Genomic DNA, 17645 nt, shown 5'->3' with positions numbered 1-17645 from the left:
TGCAGTTTTATCCTTCTAAGGATATACTTGCCTTGGAGGCAGTACAGCCAAAGTTGACTAAATTGGTTCCTTAGATAAGAGAGTTGTTCTATGATGAGAGGTTGAGTAAATTGGGCATATATTCTCTGGGGTTTAGAGGAATAAGATGTGGTCTCAATGAAACATACAGAATTCTGAAGTGGCTTGACAGGGTGGATACTTGAGAGGTTGTTTGCTCTGGTTGGGAATCTAGGACATGAGAGAAATTTCTTCACTCATAGCATTGTGAATTATTGGAATTATATGCTCCAGAGGATTGTGAATACTCCATCATTGAGTATATTGAAGACAGGAATTGATAGATTTTTGATCTCTCAGTGAATCAAAGGATATGGGGAGTGAGTAGGAAAGTAGAAGATCAGGGATGATCATATTGAATATCAGAACAAGCTTGAGGAGCTAAATGGTTTCATCCTGTTCCTTTTTCTTATATTTTTATGTTTGCCTCCTTGGTCTGGGAATGGCATGGGTTAGGGCATTGTAAAGATTGTTTGAACTAATCTACTGACATAGCTCCCTAGGAATAGTGAATTTGTAAGGTTGCCATGGCTAACTTCAATTAAGTGCAAATATTTATGCATTGAGTAATCACCACTCCATCCAAAGAAGCATATAAACAATTTGCTTTCAGGCCTTTCTCCTTGTCACTCCTGGGCTTGGAAGTATGAGAATATCCCAGATTAACCTTTCCTCCAACTTTTCCACTCTCTCTTCCCTAATATATGTGCATGTCTACAGCTGAGACGTAACAATGGTTTTGTAAGGAATCTACCAACCTCAAGCAGCAGTTTGCTGTGCCATTTAGCTGCTCCCTATGTAACAAAGCATCAATCATAATGCAATATTGTGGGTTACTTGAACTTTGTAATAATTGCAATATCGTTATCTGAAAGTTAAATATAGCCTCATCTATCAGCATCATATATAGGGTTAGACTTTAGGTAACTCAGTAAATCACTAGTCAAATAGTCTAACATGGTTTTCTGTTCAAGTAAGTTAGTTATTCAAAATATACACCATACACAGTTGCAACAGCAAAAAGTGAAGAATTCTTGAAAGTAGCTGTTGCATAATTGTCAGTCATTGTATCCCACAGACAACGGCTGATGATTAGTATTCCCTGATCGTTGAGCTGGCCCAGCATCACGTTGCAGACCAGCTTATATCTAGGGGCATTGATATCTTTCACTTTCAACCTGATATGGTCTGTCAAACTCTGCACTAGCTGTACACATGTTACAGGATTATATTTATTGTCAGCCAAGTAGCTTGAAAGAGCTCCCTCCAAGATCCTCTGGACCTTGTAGGGATCAAACTTGCAACCTTCATCTGGCTGGGCTTTGTAAGTATTTTCGCACTTCACCTCCCTGATAGGTTGATACAGAGGCAATCCAGAGAAACTGACTTGACCAGAGGTCATCCAGCTCATGGAATGCCTTTTGCCTTGCATCACGGAGCCTTTGCAAGAAAAAGGCACATTGAAATTACTTGTAATGGAGTTCCTTCTGGATGGGATATGGGGTCTTCCATCCATGTTCTTCAGATGCAGATGATGCTTGCTGGCATAAAGATCTATTGACTGGGAACTTCTGCGAGTAGAAATGGAGCTTGCACGAGGATGCAGCCCCAAAACATGCCCAGACAGAGACTGATTGAACTGAGCTAAAGCCTCTTGGGATAAAGGCATTTGCTTGGCAGACATGGTAAACTGTATATCGATCTGTTTAAAGGATAAAAGATAAATTAACTTTCATTTAAATCAATAGCTCTCCCCATCTTTTACTGAGTATTTTATCTCCCTACTTTTAGCTCTTGTATTATTCCATGCCTGAAAGGATTGTGCTCCTAGATCACTGCTAACAACATTCTTCAGCCATCTGGTTTTTTTTTTATATAATGGGGCACAACATGAATCACTCTGATCTTTGTTCTCAGTCTTCATTTGCACTTCCATGTGTTGCAGGTCTAAGTTTAGACATTTTATGCATTTCTGTTTTCCTCTTCTAGATTTTAAGCATTGGTTCTAACTTGTAACTAAATCACTTGAATAGAGGTCAGAATATGGAAACAATTTCCCTCTCTGGCAGAAAAGGAGGATAGAAAAGCAAATCAGAGGGTCAAAATATACAAATTTTTAATAGGGAATGAACTTCTAGCAAAAATGATGGCTCATATAAGTAAATGTGTTGCTTGGTGTGGTACTGAATCATGTAAAGTGGGAAGTTCCCAGCTGGTTAGGTTAACTAATTTGATCAATAGCAATAGTAGAGATTTTGCAATGGCCCTCTGTGCCTATCGTTTGGTTCGTGGGAAGGGGTTCGTGGTGTTGTAGGGGAGGGTGGAGAAGTGCAATTAATTGATTGCAGTTCCTGTCCCTGACTGTTGTGTAACAAGTTTACATGTACAAAAGTGGGGTGAGGATAGAATGAGCTTAATCCTGATGACACATGGCTGAGTATCCCACTTACTACTCAGATTCAGGAGTAAAAATGACTACTAGTGCAAGGTTTCATGAGTCACTGTCTTTGGAGCCTTTTAGGTGAGATAGGCTGTGTTTAAAATCAACAGAAAGAGCAGCCGGGTCTTTAAGATGGGCAGAAAATGGAGTGGAAGTGAAGTTGTCACCCAGCTTTAGCTAAAAACTGCAAGGTTTAATACTTTTTCCATTCTGACATTAAAAACAATCTTGCCCAGCTTTCTTGGACATAGATTGTATACTTTACCCAATTTAAAACACTGGCGTGTCTGGGCAGATGAGGATCCATTGTGGACCTACAACTTAGATATGTTTTCCTTCTAGGTTCTTCTGCGCAATCTCTTTATTCATAGAATAGTTATTTTTCTGCCATAAAAGAATGATTTGCAAGTAATACATGTAACATTTCCCAGAGTTAAGTTGTAATTTGCATTGCTGCACTCTGATCTTCACTGCTCCCATATTTCAATTGTAAATAAAGTAAATATTGTGTTACATGAGATGGACCTACAATGCATGGTGCCTAAATAAATTACCATTGCCAGCCCTGGCTTTGTGGTGGTAGTCACCTTTGACTCAGTAAGTCATAAGTTCCCAGCCCCTTTCCATGATTTAAGGACATAATCTAGACTGAAACTTCAGTGCAATATTTTAGCTGTGATGCAGCACTCCACTGTTGGACATGCTGTCTTTTGGATGAGATGTTAAAACAATGGGGTGTGTAAACTCTCTCAGATGGATGTAAATGATCCTATGAAGTTATTCAAAAACATTTAGGAGAAATTCTCTTGGTTAGTACTTATCACTCAATCAGCACCAACAAAAACAGACTAACTCATCATTAGTTCCTTTCATTTTGTGGGATGTTGTTTTGGGCAAATTGACTTCTGTGTTTGCCTACAAAACAACAGTGGGCAGAATTTTCCATGCCCGCTGACAATGGGCATGTTTGGCAGCATGAGCGGACAATATGGCAAGAAGGCTAAAAGTTGCTTTCACGATGTTGTGAAACCAGTTTGCAATTGTCCGCTCAGCCCATCGATGGCCGGTCATGTTTCCCGCTGTTGAACGTCGGGAACCTCATTGTAATACATCTGCATATCAGTATAAGGCCAACCTGCCAGAATCATCCCTCCACGCTGGATCATCTGCCCACGTTGGCAGGAAAACACGTCGGTGCCAGAACAGATCTTCACAAGAGTGACGTGCAGAAATCGGGACTTACCACCAGGGCCTTGCTCACATCATGGAAGAAGATGCTGGAGCTGGACAGCAAAGGGACCCTGAAGGAATGTCCATGGCATGCTGGACATGGCTCTACTGCGAAGCAGCTCATGGAAGATGAAAAGTCATCATTGAGGGTCTGCTCTCAATGGATGATGGTTGAGGGGGTGAAGAGGAAAGTTCAGCTGTGATTGGGAGAGGAAGATGTACTGGGGGGTGATGGGAGAGGCAGGTCTAGGATCAACTGGGAGAGGAAGAGGTATCAGTGGGAGAGGTGAGGTTGGGAGGAGGGAATGAAGGCGTCAAGGTGGGGTGAGGTTTGGGGGGGTGGGGTGCACAGATTTTGGGGAGGTGATTTTGGGAGGGGGAAACAAAGCTGTCATGGAGGTGAGATTGGGTGGGGGGAACAAAGCTGTTGGGTGGGTGAGGTTGTGAAGGAGGAAATGAAGATCTGGGGGGTGATGTTGGGGGTGAACGAAGGTATCGGGGGGAGGTGGGATTATGGGGGGAGGAGGGGATAAGGGGGAGAAGATGGCAACTGGGGATGTAGGTGTAGTGGGGGGTGGAAGATGTAAGGGAAGGAGTTTGGAGTAGGGAAGGAGTGCGGAGAGGGGAAAGAGGCTGGGGGAGGAAGGAATGGAGAGAGGAGAGGGAGTCCAGGGGGAGGAAGGAGTCCTGGGGCAGGAAGAAGTAAATGTGTCTGAAGGAGTCAGGAAGGGGGAAGGAGTAAGGCTGGAGGAAGGAGTTTAGAAGGGGAAGGACTATGGGGGGTGGAAGAAGTAACGGTGTCTGAAGAAGTCAGGAAGGGGAAACAAGTAAATGAGGGGCGGGGGGGGGGGGATGTCTGGGATGGGGGGTGTGGGGTAAGAACTAAGGGGTGGGGGAGTCCGGGGTGGGGTGAAGGAGTTCCAATGGTGGAAGGGGCTCCGGGGGCGAAGGGGGGAAGGGTTCCCAGTGGAGAGGAGTTGGGAGAGGGAGGGGTGTCCAGGTGAATTTGCAAGGTAGGTCTCTGTTGAGTCCATGATTGTCACCTGGGGAGTGAACTGAAGGTGGGTATGGAACGAGGGCATGGTGAGAATGACCTAGGGTAGAGTGAAGCGGCAGGGTGGGAGAGAGATGGTTCAATATGGTGCATAGGAGTGTGATCAGTGAGTGGGCAGAGATGCAGGTCAGCTCAGATTGTCAACTGGAAGCGAACGCCAGCAGGCAGCATTGATAATGCTCAGGACATTGAGATGAGTGTGATATAGGAAGGATCCGCTTGCATAAGGGTTCGAAAGGCATTGCCGCACACACACACTTCTCCCTCCAGAATAACTTGTGGGCTGGCCAAGTGCAGCTGAACTGCTAGTGTGGGGGGATGCAGTGAGAGGACTCGTGAAGCCTGTCAATGAAGCTAAAAGACAACAATACACATTATTCAGTGAAAGTGCATATATTTCCAGATTGTAAAATGACAAAATGCCCGTGCAACCAACTGTGATCAGAAGTTCTTAACTTTTGAATGCCTTAGATTTCTAGGTGCTGCCCTGACATCCGCACAGGGGTGGAGACAGCCTGTGTAATGGTTGGCCCTGTTGTCTCTGATGCCTTTGGTGTGGGTCCTCTGGAGAGCCAAAGCCTTGGGGGCCCTGGCTTGCTTTGGTTGTCTTCCTGTGGGCCAGTTGCTCCCTCTGCAGTGACTGGAGGGAAAGGATGGCCTCTGATATTCCTGAGTGGATGACTCTAGGGCTCCAGCCTGACTCATTGAGGGCAAGGAGCACCTGGGGGAATGTCAAGATGCCCCATTTCCCCCTCGCATTTCCACTGCTGGAACTCACCCATGGCTCCTGCAATGGAGTGCAGGTCTATACACATCTCTGCGTTCTGCTGGACCAAGATTTCCATGTTGTCTGCCAACCTCCCCATGGAGAACTCCATACGTGGGTATGTGGGCACCACTTCATCAGCGAGCAGGTGGATGCACTCCTCTGACTCACATTCCACTCTGTTAAGTGTTTCCAACAGTTCTGCATGAAGTTCCTGTGCCTTCCGATGACTCTCCAGGATGAGTTGGAAGGCTGAATCCGGAGACTAGTCATCTGACTCAGATCTCACAGATGCCTCTTTCCCAGGTGTCCTCCAAGTGCCAGGGAGCTCAGCCGAACCTGCCTCCTCCTGCTGCAGACATGTGCCTGTGCGGTGACCAGCAGATTGTGAACCCAAGCTTGCTCTAGATCTAGGTCCCATGGAGGTGTGTACCTCTGCCATGGTGGAGGGTGTGGGTAAGCACTGTAATGGGTCTTCCAAGCTATTTATTTCCAGCTCTTCAATAGAGGAGGAGTCCTCTTGGCTGGAGGCGAGGACATGGATAGAGCTGAGGGATTGGCTGGCTGAGGGTGTCAGTTGCTTAGCAGAGCTCCCTGTGTGGAGATAATTAGTGCATGGCAGCAGAGTCAAAAACAGGAGAGAGAGCACTCACATTTGCGTTGAGAGAGGGATGATCTGGTGCACTATCCTCACGAGGGTGTTCACTGCTGACCTCACTGTCATCACAGGCACGGTCCATGTTCTCACCAGCAAGCATAATGACATGCTCCTCAAAGTGAATGAGAGACCTAATGTGGCCCTCCAACCCCAGGTCTGGGACGTCTCCCTGCTGATGTGAGCATGCATTTCCTGCTTGAAAACAGATGGTGAGAGTGTGAGCAGGACACATGGCACTGCGTGGAATGTTTGTTTGGTGAGCAGAGTCATATACAGGATGAGGATACGAGCTCCAGAGTATATGAGCCTGATGGAGATGTGAGGGTGCGTATGTGTGTTAGTGGTGTTGTCCCTTGAGGTGTGGGATCCCTGTGGATGTGTGATGGGTTTGTGATTATGTGAATTGATAGTCATGAGAAGAGTGGGTTACCCTGGTGGAATGAAGGAGATCATTCATCTTCTTGCAGCACTGGGTGACTGTCTTCTTTTGCAGGACTTTGGTGCTGACCACTGTTGCCACTGCCTCCCAAGCCAGATTGGTGATGTTGCTGCCCATCCTGTGGCCACAGCAGGTTAGGGGACATTATGGCAACCTCCAATGTATCCAAAAAGCACTCAATTGATGCGTCATTAAACCTGGGGACTGCAGTCTTTTTGCCTATCGGGGCAATGTCTTCTGTGCAGCAGCTGTGGACTGGAAGCACTGAGAGGTGCCCTTGCGGCTGCACTTTGAATATGGTGCCCAGCCTGATGAAGCGATGAGATGATGGCGTAGTGGACCAATGAGAACCTGCCCTCCATGGAAACAGAGTGCTTCCAGGGAATGCATAATTAATGCGCTGGGATTGGGACGATATGGCATGAGAAGCCACAATTGCAGCCAACAGGTAAAACAATTTTTCCTGCCCACTACCACCCTTAGTGCAAATCTGGTATGATTTTGCCCAATGGCTCTACATCAAAAGTAATTCATTGGCTGTAACACACTTTAGGATGTTGTGAGGATGTTAAAGGTTTCAGATGAATGCAAGTTTTTTTTCTATCTGTCAGCTGTTGGAATGAAGCATTAGTGCTTAAAAGTGGTTCAGGTAGAAACAGTATGTGCAATGTCAGATATCAAAATTACTAACCCCTGTTCTGTACTTGGGAATCAACACAATAAACTAAGTCCTTAAGTGATGGAGAAGAGCAAACTGTTTCATTGCTGCTGCTTTATCTGCTTGCTTCAACTTATGATAATGTATGAGGTATACTGATGAGTCACAGGAAGCATACTCAATATTCTGTGTCTGTTAAGTACTGTGTGGTGATCAGTGTGGATTGGTGTCATCTCTCAGGTTTTGTCTCCCTCGCATTTCTATTTATTTGTTATTCAATAGTCAACTGACACAAAAAAAATCCTCTATCAATTCTCCTGAGCCTTGTGCGTCTGGTTTTGGAGAAATCCGTCGATAAGATCGTAATTTGTCAAAATTGGGAGAACCTGGGTAGTTGGGTGAAGGAAGAATGATAATTCCACAGGCAGCTTCCAGGAGATTTTGGCAAACAAACATAAAAATATATACTTAGCACTGTTTTGATATACTTAAAATTCTCAAGGAAGTATAGTTTAGGAGAATACATAATGATGTGTGATGATTAAAGTAAATGAATTAAGGCATGCAGAAAGTGTACAAAACAAGTAATGGCACAAATCAGTTATGAGCCTAGAGACTGGGCTGTGTAGCATCCATCTAAGCTCCCAATATGGAGGGAAGGAAGTGCACATACACTTCTGTCTGGAAGTGCACTGCTTCTCATCTTGACAGAGGAGGTTACATAGGTGGTGGGAGTGCATGTTGGCCACATTCTCTCAGCTCTGTATTTATGGTGCTGTTGTTTGTAAGCATGCCAAGAGGAATATTTTGAACTAACAATTGGCATGCTCAAATAATGCTACCACTGGACTATTCAGGAAGAGAGCTTTGCAGTACACTTCTGAATGGATTTCCAGATTTGTTGTCATCTGCTGCATGCCAGAAAACTTTGCCATCTTACGTCACCAGCTCTTACTACCACCTGCGCAGTAAGAATATGAGGGAGAGGGAGAGGGACAGAAGCAGTGACCACCAGATTCACTATCTACCTGACATCTAAGAGATAAGCTCATCGAGGTTGGCACTTCAACTTAACCAGCCCTCCTATCCCCCATTCGCCAATAGTTTCATATCCTTACTGCTCTTCTCAGAGTCACCATCCAATTGTCTTCCTTCTCTTCAAACTTATGGATCTTGCCTCATTTCAGTGTGAAAACACCAATACAGAATTCAAATCAAAAAACAAATTGATCAAACACATCATGTCAGCATTCACATAAGAAATGACTGATCTTCCTTGTGCAAGGCCTTAATGCCTGTCCTGTGTGCTCATTTTCCTATACTGGAATTTTTTCGAGATGCTTCACTAATGTGGTTGAATGGTTGGGTGGTTGAATGCTGCTGAGCTTCCATTAAGAACACATCAGATGAGCTTGGAGGATGACCTCGAGCAGCTGTGGGCCTCCATAGGAACATAGGAGCAGCAGTAGGCCATTCAGCCCATTGAGCCTGCTCTGCCATTCAATATGATCATGGCTGATCATCCACTTCAATGCTTTTTTCCCACACTATCCCCTTATGCTATTGGCATTTAGATATCTGTCAATCTCTACTTTAAACATACTCAATGACTGAGCTTCCACAGCCCTCTGCAGTAGAGAATTCCAAAGATTCACAGCCCTCTGAGTAAAAATATTTCTCCTCACCTCAATTCTAAAAGGCTTCCCCCTTCCTTATTTTGAAATTTTATCCCCTGGTTCTAGAACCCCCAACCAGGGGAAACATCTTACCTGCATCTACCCTATCTATCCCTTTAATTATTTTGTAGATTTCAATGAGATCACCTCTCATTCTTCGAAACTCTAGAAAATACAGGCCCAGTTCCCCCAATCTCTCTCCAGAGGACAGTCCTGCCATCCCAGGAACAAGTCTGGTGAACCTTTGTTGCGGTCCCTCTATGACAATAATATTCTTCCTAAGGTAAAGAGACCAAAACTGCACACAGTACTCCAGGTGTTGTCTAACCAAGGTTCTATACAATTAAAGCAAGACTTCACTAGTCCTGTAGTCAAAGTCTCTTGCGATAAAGGCCAACCTATCACTAGTCTTCCTAACTGCCTGTTGCACCTGCATGTTAGCCTTCAGTGACATGTTGATGACACTCAGATCCTTTTGTACATCTATACTTTCTAATCTCTTACTATTTAAGGAATACTCTGTGCTTCTGTTCCTCCTACCAAAGTGGATAGCCTCACATTTTTCCACATTATATTCCATCTGCCATGTTCTTGTCCACTCACTAAATCTGTTCAAATTTACTTGAAGCCGCCTTGCATCTTCCTCACAACATACATTCCCGCCTAGCTTTGTGTCATCAGTGAACTTGGAAATATTACATCTTGTCCCCAAATCCAAATCATTGACATATATTGTGAACAGCTGGAGCCTGAGTACTAATTCCTGTGGTAGCCTTCTAGTCACAGCCTGCCAACGTGAGAATGACCCGTTTATTCCTACTGTTTTCTGCCTGTTAACCAATCCTTAATCCATGCCAGTACATTGCCTTCTATCCCATGTGGTTTAATTTTGCTAACCAATGTCCTATGGGAGACTTTATCAAAAGCTTTCTGAAAATCCAAGAATACTAGGTTCACTGACTCCCCATTATCAATTCTGTTAGTTAAATCCTCAAAAAATCTCCAAGTTCGTCAAACATGATTTCCCATTCACAAATCCATGTTGTTTATGCTGAATCAGATCATGATTATTCTAGTATCCATATATCATGTCCTTTATAATAGATCCTAGCATTTTCCCTACTACTGATGTAAGGCTAGCAGGTCTGTAGTTCCCTGTTTTCTCTCTTCCCCCCTTCTTAAATAGTAGAGTGACATTTGCTACCTTCCAAGTTGCAGGAACCATTCCAGAATCTTTAGAAATTTGGAAGATGATTATCAATGCATCCACAAGCTCCATATATACCTCTTTCAACAGTGTAATATAGATAACACGTCCTTGGGGCTTATCAACATTCAGTCCCAATAATTTCTCCAATACAACCTCCTTATTAATAAAAATTTCCTTTGATTCCTCATTCTCCCTAGTCCTTTGGATCTCTAATTCTGGGAGATTTCTTGTATCTTCCTCAGTGAAGACAGGCACAAAGTCATCATTTACCTTCCCTGCCATTTCTCTACTTCCCATTTATAAATTCTCCTGACTCTGCCTCTAATGGACCCACATTTGTCTTAGCCAAACGTTTCTTTTTACATACCTATAGAAGCTTTTACAGTCCGTTTTTATGTTTTTTGCTAGTTTACATTCATATTCTATTCTCCCTTTTTTCAGTTTCTTGGTCCTCCTTTGTTGTATTCTAAAATCCTCCCAATCCTTAGGTTATTTCTGGCAACTTTATAGGCCTTTTCTTTTAATCTTACACAATCCTGAACTTGCTTTGTTTGGGTGTTTGGAGAATGTGGCTATCATGGTGGAATCGCTGAGAGTCTATGTGAGTTGTGAGGAGAAGGCGGTTTAGTGAAGTGAATGCAGGACATTGCAAGGTGGCTGGTGATGGTAGTGTGGTAAATGCTGTCAGTGTTGTCATTTCATGAAGCTGTGCAAAGATTTTAGCAGTCCTTTACTCCTATTAAAGTTCCTTATCTCAGCCTTTCTGTCAGAGGGAGCTGGTGACTGGGCTTTTCTCTACAGGAAGAAAATGTTTCCAGCAAATAGATTGTTGATTTTCCTCAGTCTGTTAGTGATCAACAGTTTGATTGGCTTTCTTCTAGTCAGTTTCAGTCAAGGTCAGAGAAAGAATGAGGGCCAATTTCCCTGCATGAGCTGGCACGTTGAGGCCTATTTTCTAAGAACTTATTTTTCAATCTACATCATACAAGACTAAGAAACGATCTATAACTATGACTGAGAACACTTCATCTTTCTCACAAACACCTATGAGAGCTTTGCTGCATCTACTGGCAAAGGCAACAGGCTGGTTATGGGGCTATGTTCTTGCTATTGAAGGCAATCCTTTAAAGAAAAGGCAGCATTATAACCGCCCGTCGATACCCAAATAAATCCTGGAAGTTACAGTAAGATAAATATTCGTAATTGGAGCAGAATAGAAAGGCAAAGATATCTATTGTACCAGGTCTGTTATTACTGCATCTCATTATGATTTCCTGGGACTTTCTCAAACGGGTAGAATCAAGCAGGTATCCATAACAGTTGATAAGCCACACAGTTTGAGACTAAATTTAAATCTCAAATTCTTCTGCTAATATATCTTGATGAAAAGCCATCTATTTCAGACTAAGGGCAGTTACCTGAAATGTTAACTTTCCTGTGATTCCAGAGATTGACCTCCGTGCCCAATTGATTGACCATTTACTGCTTTTGTTTTAAATAAGCTGGTTATATCATTAGTAGAGATAATCAGGTATTAATTAACACAGGACATAACAGTAGACTTGTCAAGTACCTGTAGAGAAAATGATAGAGGTTTTATGTGTAGGCTCTTCATCAGAACTGAAAGTTCAGGTGTTAATGCCAAATATTTTCTTCATTTCCTCCTTTTACTTTAGATTTTCATTAATTTGTTTATTTAAATCTTGAGTCATTAATTCATGCATTAATACATTCCTACAAAGTTGTGCATAAAAACAAAGTCTTGCATTTGCATAGCACTTTTCATGATTCAGGATGTCAAGTAAGTACTTCTGAAGCATAAGCACTGTTATGATGTAAGAAACGTCACAGCTAGTTTGCACACAGCAAGCTCACACAAAACGACAAAGTGATAGTGACCAGATAATCTGTTTTGTTTTAGTGATGTTGATTAAGAGGTAAATGTTGCTCAGGTCACCAGAGATAACTCTGCTACTCTTCTTCATAGCCCAAGGATCTTTACATCCACCTGAGAGTTTAATATTTAATTGGTAAGACATTGCAGCACTCTCTCAATTCTGCACTGCAGGTTGGGTTTTTGTGCTCAGGTCTCTGCAGTGGGACTTCTGACACATATGATAAGAAGCTATTATTTATTTATTTATTATTCATTCACGGGATGTCAGCTTCACTGGCTGGGCCAGCATTTATTGCCCATCCTAGTTGCGCTTGAGAAGGTGGTGGTGAGCTACCTTCTTGAACTGCTGCAGTCCATATGGTGTAGGTACACCCACAGTGCTGTTAGGAAGGGAGTTCCAGGATTTTGATCCAGTGACAGTGAAGGAACAGCGATGTATTTCTAAGTCAGCATGGTGAGTGACTTGGAGGGGAACTTCCAGGTGGTGGTGTTCCCATCTATTCACTGCCCTTGTCCTTCTAGGTGGTAGAGGTCATGGGTTTTGAAGGTGCTGTCTAAGCAGCCTTGGTGAATTCCTGCAGTGCATCTTGTAGATGGTACACACTGCTGCTACTATGCTTCGGTGGTGGAGGGAGTGAATGTTTGTGGATATGGTGCCAATCAAGCAGGCTGCTCTGTTCTGGACAGTGTCAAGCTTCTTGAGTGCTGTGGGAGATCCACTCATCCAGGCAAGTGGGGAGTATTCCATCACACTCCTGACTTGTGCCTTGTAGATGGTGGACAAGCGTTGGGGACTCAGGAGGTGAGTTACTCATCACACGATTTCTAGCCTCTGACCTGCTCTTGTAGCCACAGTATTTATATGGCTAGTCTAGTTCAGTTTCTGGCCAGACTAAGGATTGAACCCGAGATTGGTAGTTCCATCTACTCTTACTTTACTGAGCAAAAGTAATGAGCGTTGTCAAGAATATCACAACCCTGTGTATATCAAAGGAAACTAATATGTTCCAAACGGTAAAGAAAATGCCAAAGTAATGTTTCAGCTTGTTTATTCAGGATGTTGATAGTAGGGGAATTCAGTGATGGTAATGCCATTGAAAATCAAGGGGCAACTGTTAGATTCTCTCTTGTTGCAGATGGACATTGCCTGGCACTTGCATGGCATGAATGTTACTTGCCACTTGTCAGTCCAAGCCTGGAAATTGTCCAGGTCTTGCCGCATTTGGACATGGACTGCTTCAGCATCTGAGGAATTGCAAAAGGTGCTGAACATTGTGCAATCATCAGTGAACATCCCCACTTATGATGGAAGGAAGGTCACCTTGATAGGGAGCTTTAGGATGGGCTTCGATCCTGTGAGTAAGGAAGAGGCAGATCAGAAAATTCTGCTACATTTGTAAGCCAGCTGTACAAGTTTGTGTTACAATAGAGACCAGCGAGACCATCTTCAAGTTGTCACCCAGATGTAAAACGAATATTTTGGATCAGCCATCCTATTGTAGAAAGGAACCGAGTTTAATTTCCAAAATCATGCGGTTTTCATAGCTGATCCGCACCAACAGTGTTACTCCTGAGTGCCAACATTTCACATTTAGTGAGCAGCTATTTTAGTGATTTAAAGCTGATAAATATCCAAACTAGTGGTAAAAAAGGAAATCCATTCTATTGTATGCTGCAGTGCAAACTTTTTAATGAGAAGCAAGACTGCAATTTCAATCAAAATTATCCCATAAAGATTACAAAAAAATTATTTTTGTCCCTACATTTGAATTAAAAACTTTTTAATTTTTAGTTGCAGAATCGCCAGCTAGTGATCTTCTCTATCCAGGTCCTTTCTGGATTTTCAATAGCATTCATAAACCAGAATTAATAGTAAGGAACACTGATCTGCATTTAGCACAATGGGTGGAATATACCTACCTTTGAAAATATTAATCCACTGCTGACAAATGCATACCACAACCCTGAGGCATGCATCAAAATCAAAACTGATGAGATGAAGCTTGGAGCAGAGGGGGGAACTCCTCTGGCTGAATCATTTGAACAGTGGGTATGGCCTTTCCTGCCCATGGCTCGTCACTGGGGTACGGAGCCTCCAATTCCAATGGCACCCACCCCACTTTCCACCCTGGCCTGCTGTTGGGAGGCCGCCTTCATTGAGCTGCTGGGCTTGGCACTCAAAAGAAGCTGCCCTGATGCTGGGAAGATCCTGGCGGAGTCCTCCCTGTCCCCCTCAATTGGCTGCCTGCTGCTGCTGGATGGGTAGCCACTTCTGTTGTTCACTCACCTCTGGCAAGATTGCTTGGAGGTGTAAATGTGTTTGGCTGGTGACCCTATCTGGCCTCGCCTCCATGCCTCTTATAAGATTCTACGCAACGTGGGCTGACCAAACTGACAAACTTGTCTTCTTCCATTGTGTCAGGTCTCCTGAAAGTTGCTCCACAGTTTTAAAATTGGATAGATGTCCTTAAGTAGTAGATGTAGTCCAACTTGGCCTCACCCATACATTTGCACTTCTAGCAGAGGTTGTTGGATATGGTCAGATTTGACAGCTCCCGCCAATATTCTTTTCCATATCCACGATTGCTAAGGACAACTGTACCTGTCCAACTGCTGCCTTGGTTAAACCCAATTGGCTCAGTACAGACTAAGGATTGAACCCGAGATTGGTAGTTCCATCTAGTCTTACTTTGCTGAGCAAAAGTAATGAGCGTTGTCAAGAATATCACAATCCTGTGTATATCAAAGGAAACTAAAAGTTCCAACAGGTAAAGAAAATGCCAAAGTAATGTTTCAACTTGTTTATTCAGTAACCTTAATTTAATGATTACAATTGCACTGAAGAAAACATCTCAGCCTAGCAATTCCTGCCAGACCACTTTGTTGCTGGAATCATGACTGGGTGGAATATCTGGCTGCCAACTGACCCTGACGCTGTTCCTAACACAAATCCCAAGTTTAGTGCATTTGTGTATTGTGTAGCAAGTAGGAAATATGAATACATACATCCTTAGGTCTTTCTACTCTCGTGCCCCCTTTCAAATCATTGGTACTGATGAGATAGTTACTGGGTGAAGCACCAAGTACAAGGGAGCTGGAATGAGTAGTGAAAGTGCAGGCCTTCTGGGTTCAGCAAAGGTTCAGGGAATGACAGTCCCTGATGTAGAGCCTTCTGACTCTAATCTCAGGGATCATGCTCTATATAGAACGATGTTGAACAAATCTCTCAAACCGATGGAGCTATTGAGGATAACCTCAGAAAATATGAGGCAGATGGCTTGGGTCACAGTGGAGTCCAATACCATTCCTTGCAGCCTGCATATATAATTGGAAGGAGGCAAGCCAAGGTTACCTAGACAGTTAAAATGGAGGCCCAGCCTACTACAGATTCAAGTCCAAAATACCTATGCTTATCTAATTTCGGCTTCTTAACCATTCCAATTTTAATTATCCCATCATTGGTGGCCTACCTTTAGCTGCCAAGGCCCTAAACTCTGGAATTCCCTCCCTAAACTTCTCCTCCTTTCTACTGCTTTTTTTCCTCCTTTAGGATGTTCCTTAAAAACTACCTCTTTGAGCAAGCTTTTGGCTGTATGCCTTATGTGGCTTGGTGTCAAATTTTGCTTTAAAATTCTCCTATGAAGTGCCTTATGATGAAGGTGCTATGTAAATATAGACTGTTGTTACTTCCTCAAGAAGTGAACAACCTCAGTTCCAAACATGCACTGCATTTCAGAAATGCATTGATTGCTGTTACTTGGGAAATACGACAGTCAATCTGTACACACAGCAAGTGAAATGCATGATCAGTAAATCTGCTTTCATGGTTTTGGTTGAAGCAGGAATATTAGCCAGGACATCAAGACTATTCTCTCCTCTTATTTATATAGTATCATGGAATCTTTTGCATCTACTAGAACAAGCAAATCAAGACCAAGTGAAACGTCTCACCCAAAAGAAATGACCTGTCATCACTTTACTAATACATCGACATACATTTTGTGTTCAAATCCTGAACAGGGATTTGAACCCACAACCTCTGGCCTCAGAGGCTATTAATTGAGTCAATACCTTGACAAATTATCTACTATTCCCACTAATAGCCAGTTTATCTATTCTTCAGGCTTTTAACAATGATTACACTTGATCTAATATGTTCAAAATGCAGGAGTAATTTACCGCCACCAAGAACATCATCCAATTTTTCCCAACCCTTTGTGTGGCAAAATGCATGGACTCACCTAATTCCCCTGAAGATACAGCTGAAGTTTCGAACCTGGCTGCTTTGTGGGGAGCTACAAAGGGCATTGCATCTCTATTTTATCTTAAAAATTACACACTGAGAATCATAAAATATTCATGTTCATTGGCATGCTCATGTGAATGTCTGCATAAAGCTTGAATGTTGCATCGCCTTCCAGCAATATCAACCTGTGTTTCAACAAAATTAAACTGTAAAACAAAAAAAACTATTATTCATCAAAAGCAATATATTTTTGTTGAACTGTGTCCCATTGATACCACATTTTCAACAAATTTTTGATATCTTACAGATCACATCATCCACTCCTCACTTGAGGGGAACTTTGTAATTTAAAAATAAACTCCAATTGGATAGGAATTAAATACAGTACAATAGCCAACTAATTTTAACAACTTTGAAATAACTGTTTACTAGCAAGGGAGTTAAACAATCTTACCCTAGAAAAAAGTGAAGGCAACAGATCTCTGATAATTTTCTGCAGTCCAAGTGAAAAAAGCATTAAGACTCCCCCAAAATCTTCCTTGCTGCTATGGCCAACGTAGAAGCAGTCCTGATAAAACTTTGGCTTATGTTTTACACTTCCATGGGGATGTTATCAGCTCTCTTTGAGCCTCCTAAAATGACTGCAAAAGGGAAAAAAAAGGCTTAATCATTCTCCTGGTGCCTTTACCACCTGATAAACAATTGACCATTGATTGATAGGCTTATTGCACCACTGCACTGAATGAAGGAAAGCAGACTCAAACTATTGAGGCAGCACAGGTCTGGGCAGCTCGCCACCTGTGTACATCTCCAAGGTAACAACTTCAGCCCTGTGACAACTTTCTCAAACAACATTAACTTTTGTCAGAATCCAAGTCGTATTAGGTATAAATTTTATCTCAATGTCTAACATGTTTGACATCAGCTCCCTTACACTTTTCGAGTCATTAGTCCTTGGCATAGTTAAGGAACTCCAAAAATATCTTATTACTAAGTTGGCTCTGTTTCCTCATAACTATATCAAGTAGTCAATTTTTAAATAAACATTGAAACATTTCTTAATTGTAGTTTTTCTCATACTACTTAAAGTTGTCATTGCACCTTCCCTGGCCAACAGGATGGGCAGGAGTACTTTTTCATTAATGCTGCACTATTACTGGCATTTAGATATGTCAAATGTGATGTGGAGCAATTAGCCTGCTAATTTTGCTTTCTGCCAATTTTGCTTTCTGCCAATCAGAAATACCTGACCTCTGTCTCATATCTTCCCAAAGGTCAAGAACTCACTTCTTCGAGAATTGTGATTCATCTAAA

General features: G+C 42.7%; 1 protein-coding gene across 1 annotated transcript; it reads right to left on the bottom strand.

Annotated features, from left to right (window-relative positions):
- Positions 1–1039: 1039 nt before the first annotated feature.
- On the bottom strand, positions 1040–16848 carry LOC121288961 (dynein light chain Tctex-type protein 2B). The gene is made up of 2 exons (XM_041207826.1): positions 16786–16848; positions 1040–1759 (listed from the first exon to the last, which is right to left on the bottom strand). The coding sequence occupies exons 1-2, from the start codon at positions 16846–16848 to the stop codon at positions 1040–1042; spliced, it is 783 nt and encodes a 260-aa protein (XP_041063760.1).
- Positions 16849–17645: the final 797 nt, after the last annotated feature.

Source organism: Carcharodon carcharias, chromosome 16 (assembly GCF_017639515.1).
Source record: "Carcharodon carcharias isolate sCarCar2 chromosome 16, sCarCar2.pri, whole genome shotgun sequence".
In the NCBI taxonomy this organism is placed as follows: Eukaryota; Metazoa; Chordata; class Chondrichthyes; order Lamniformes; family Lamnidae; genus Carcharodon; species Carcharodon carcharias.
This window is presented reverse-complemented; position numbering and strand designations above follow the sequence as displayed.

Bases quoted from the DNA above. Each gene is read 5' to 3' on its own strand.
- LOC121288961 (XM_041207826.1), bottom strand. From the start codon at position 16,848: ATGCTTTTTTCACTTGGACTGCAGAAAATTATCAGAGATCTGTTGCCT. The intron at 1,760-16,785 runs GTAAGATTGTTT...TCCTTTAAACAG, and splicing joins TGCCTTCACTTTTTTCTAGG to ATCGATATACAGTTTACCAT.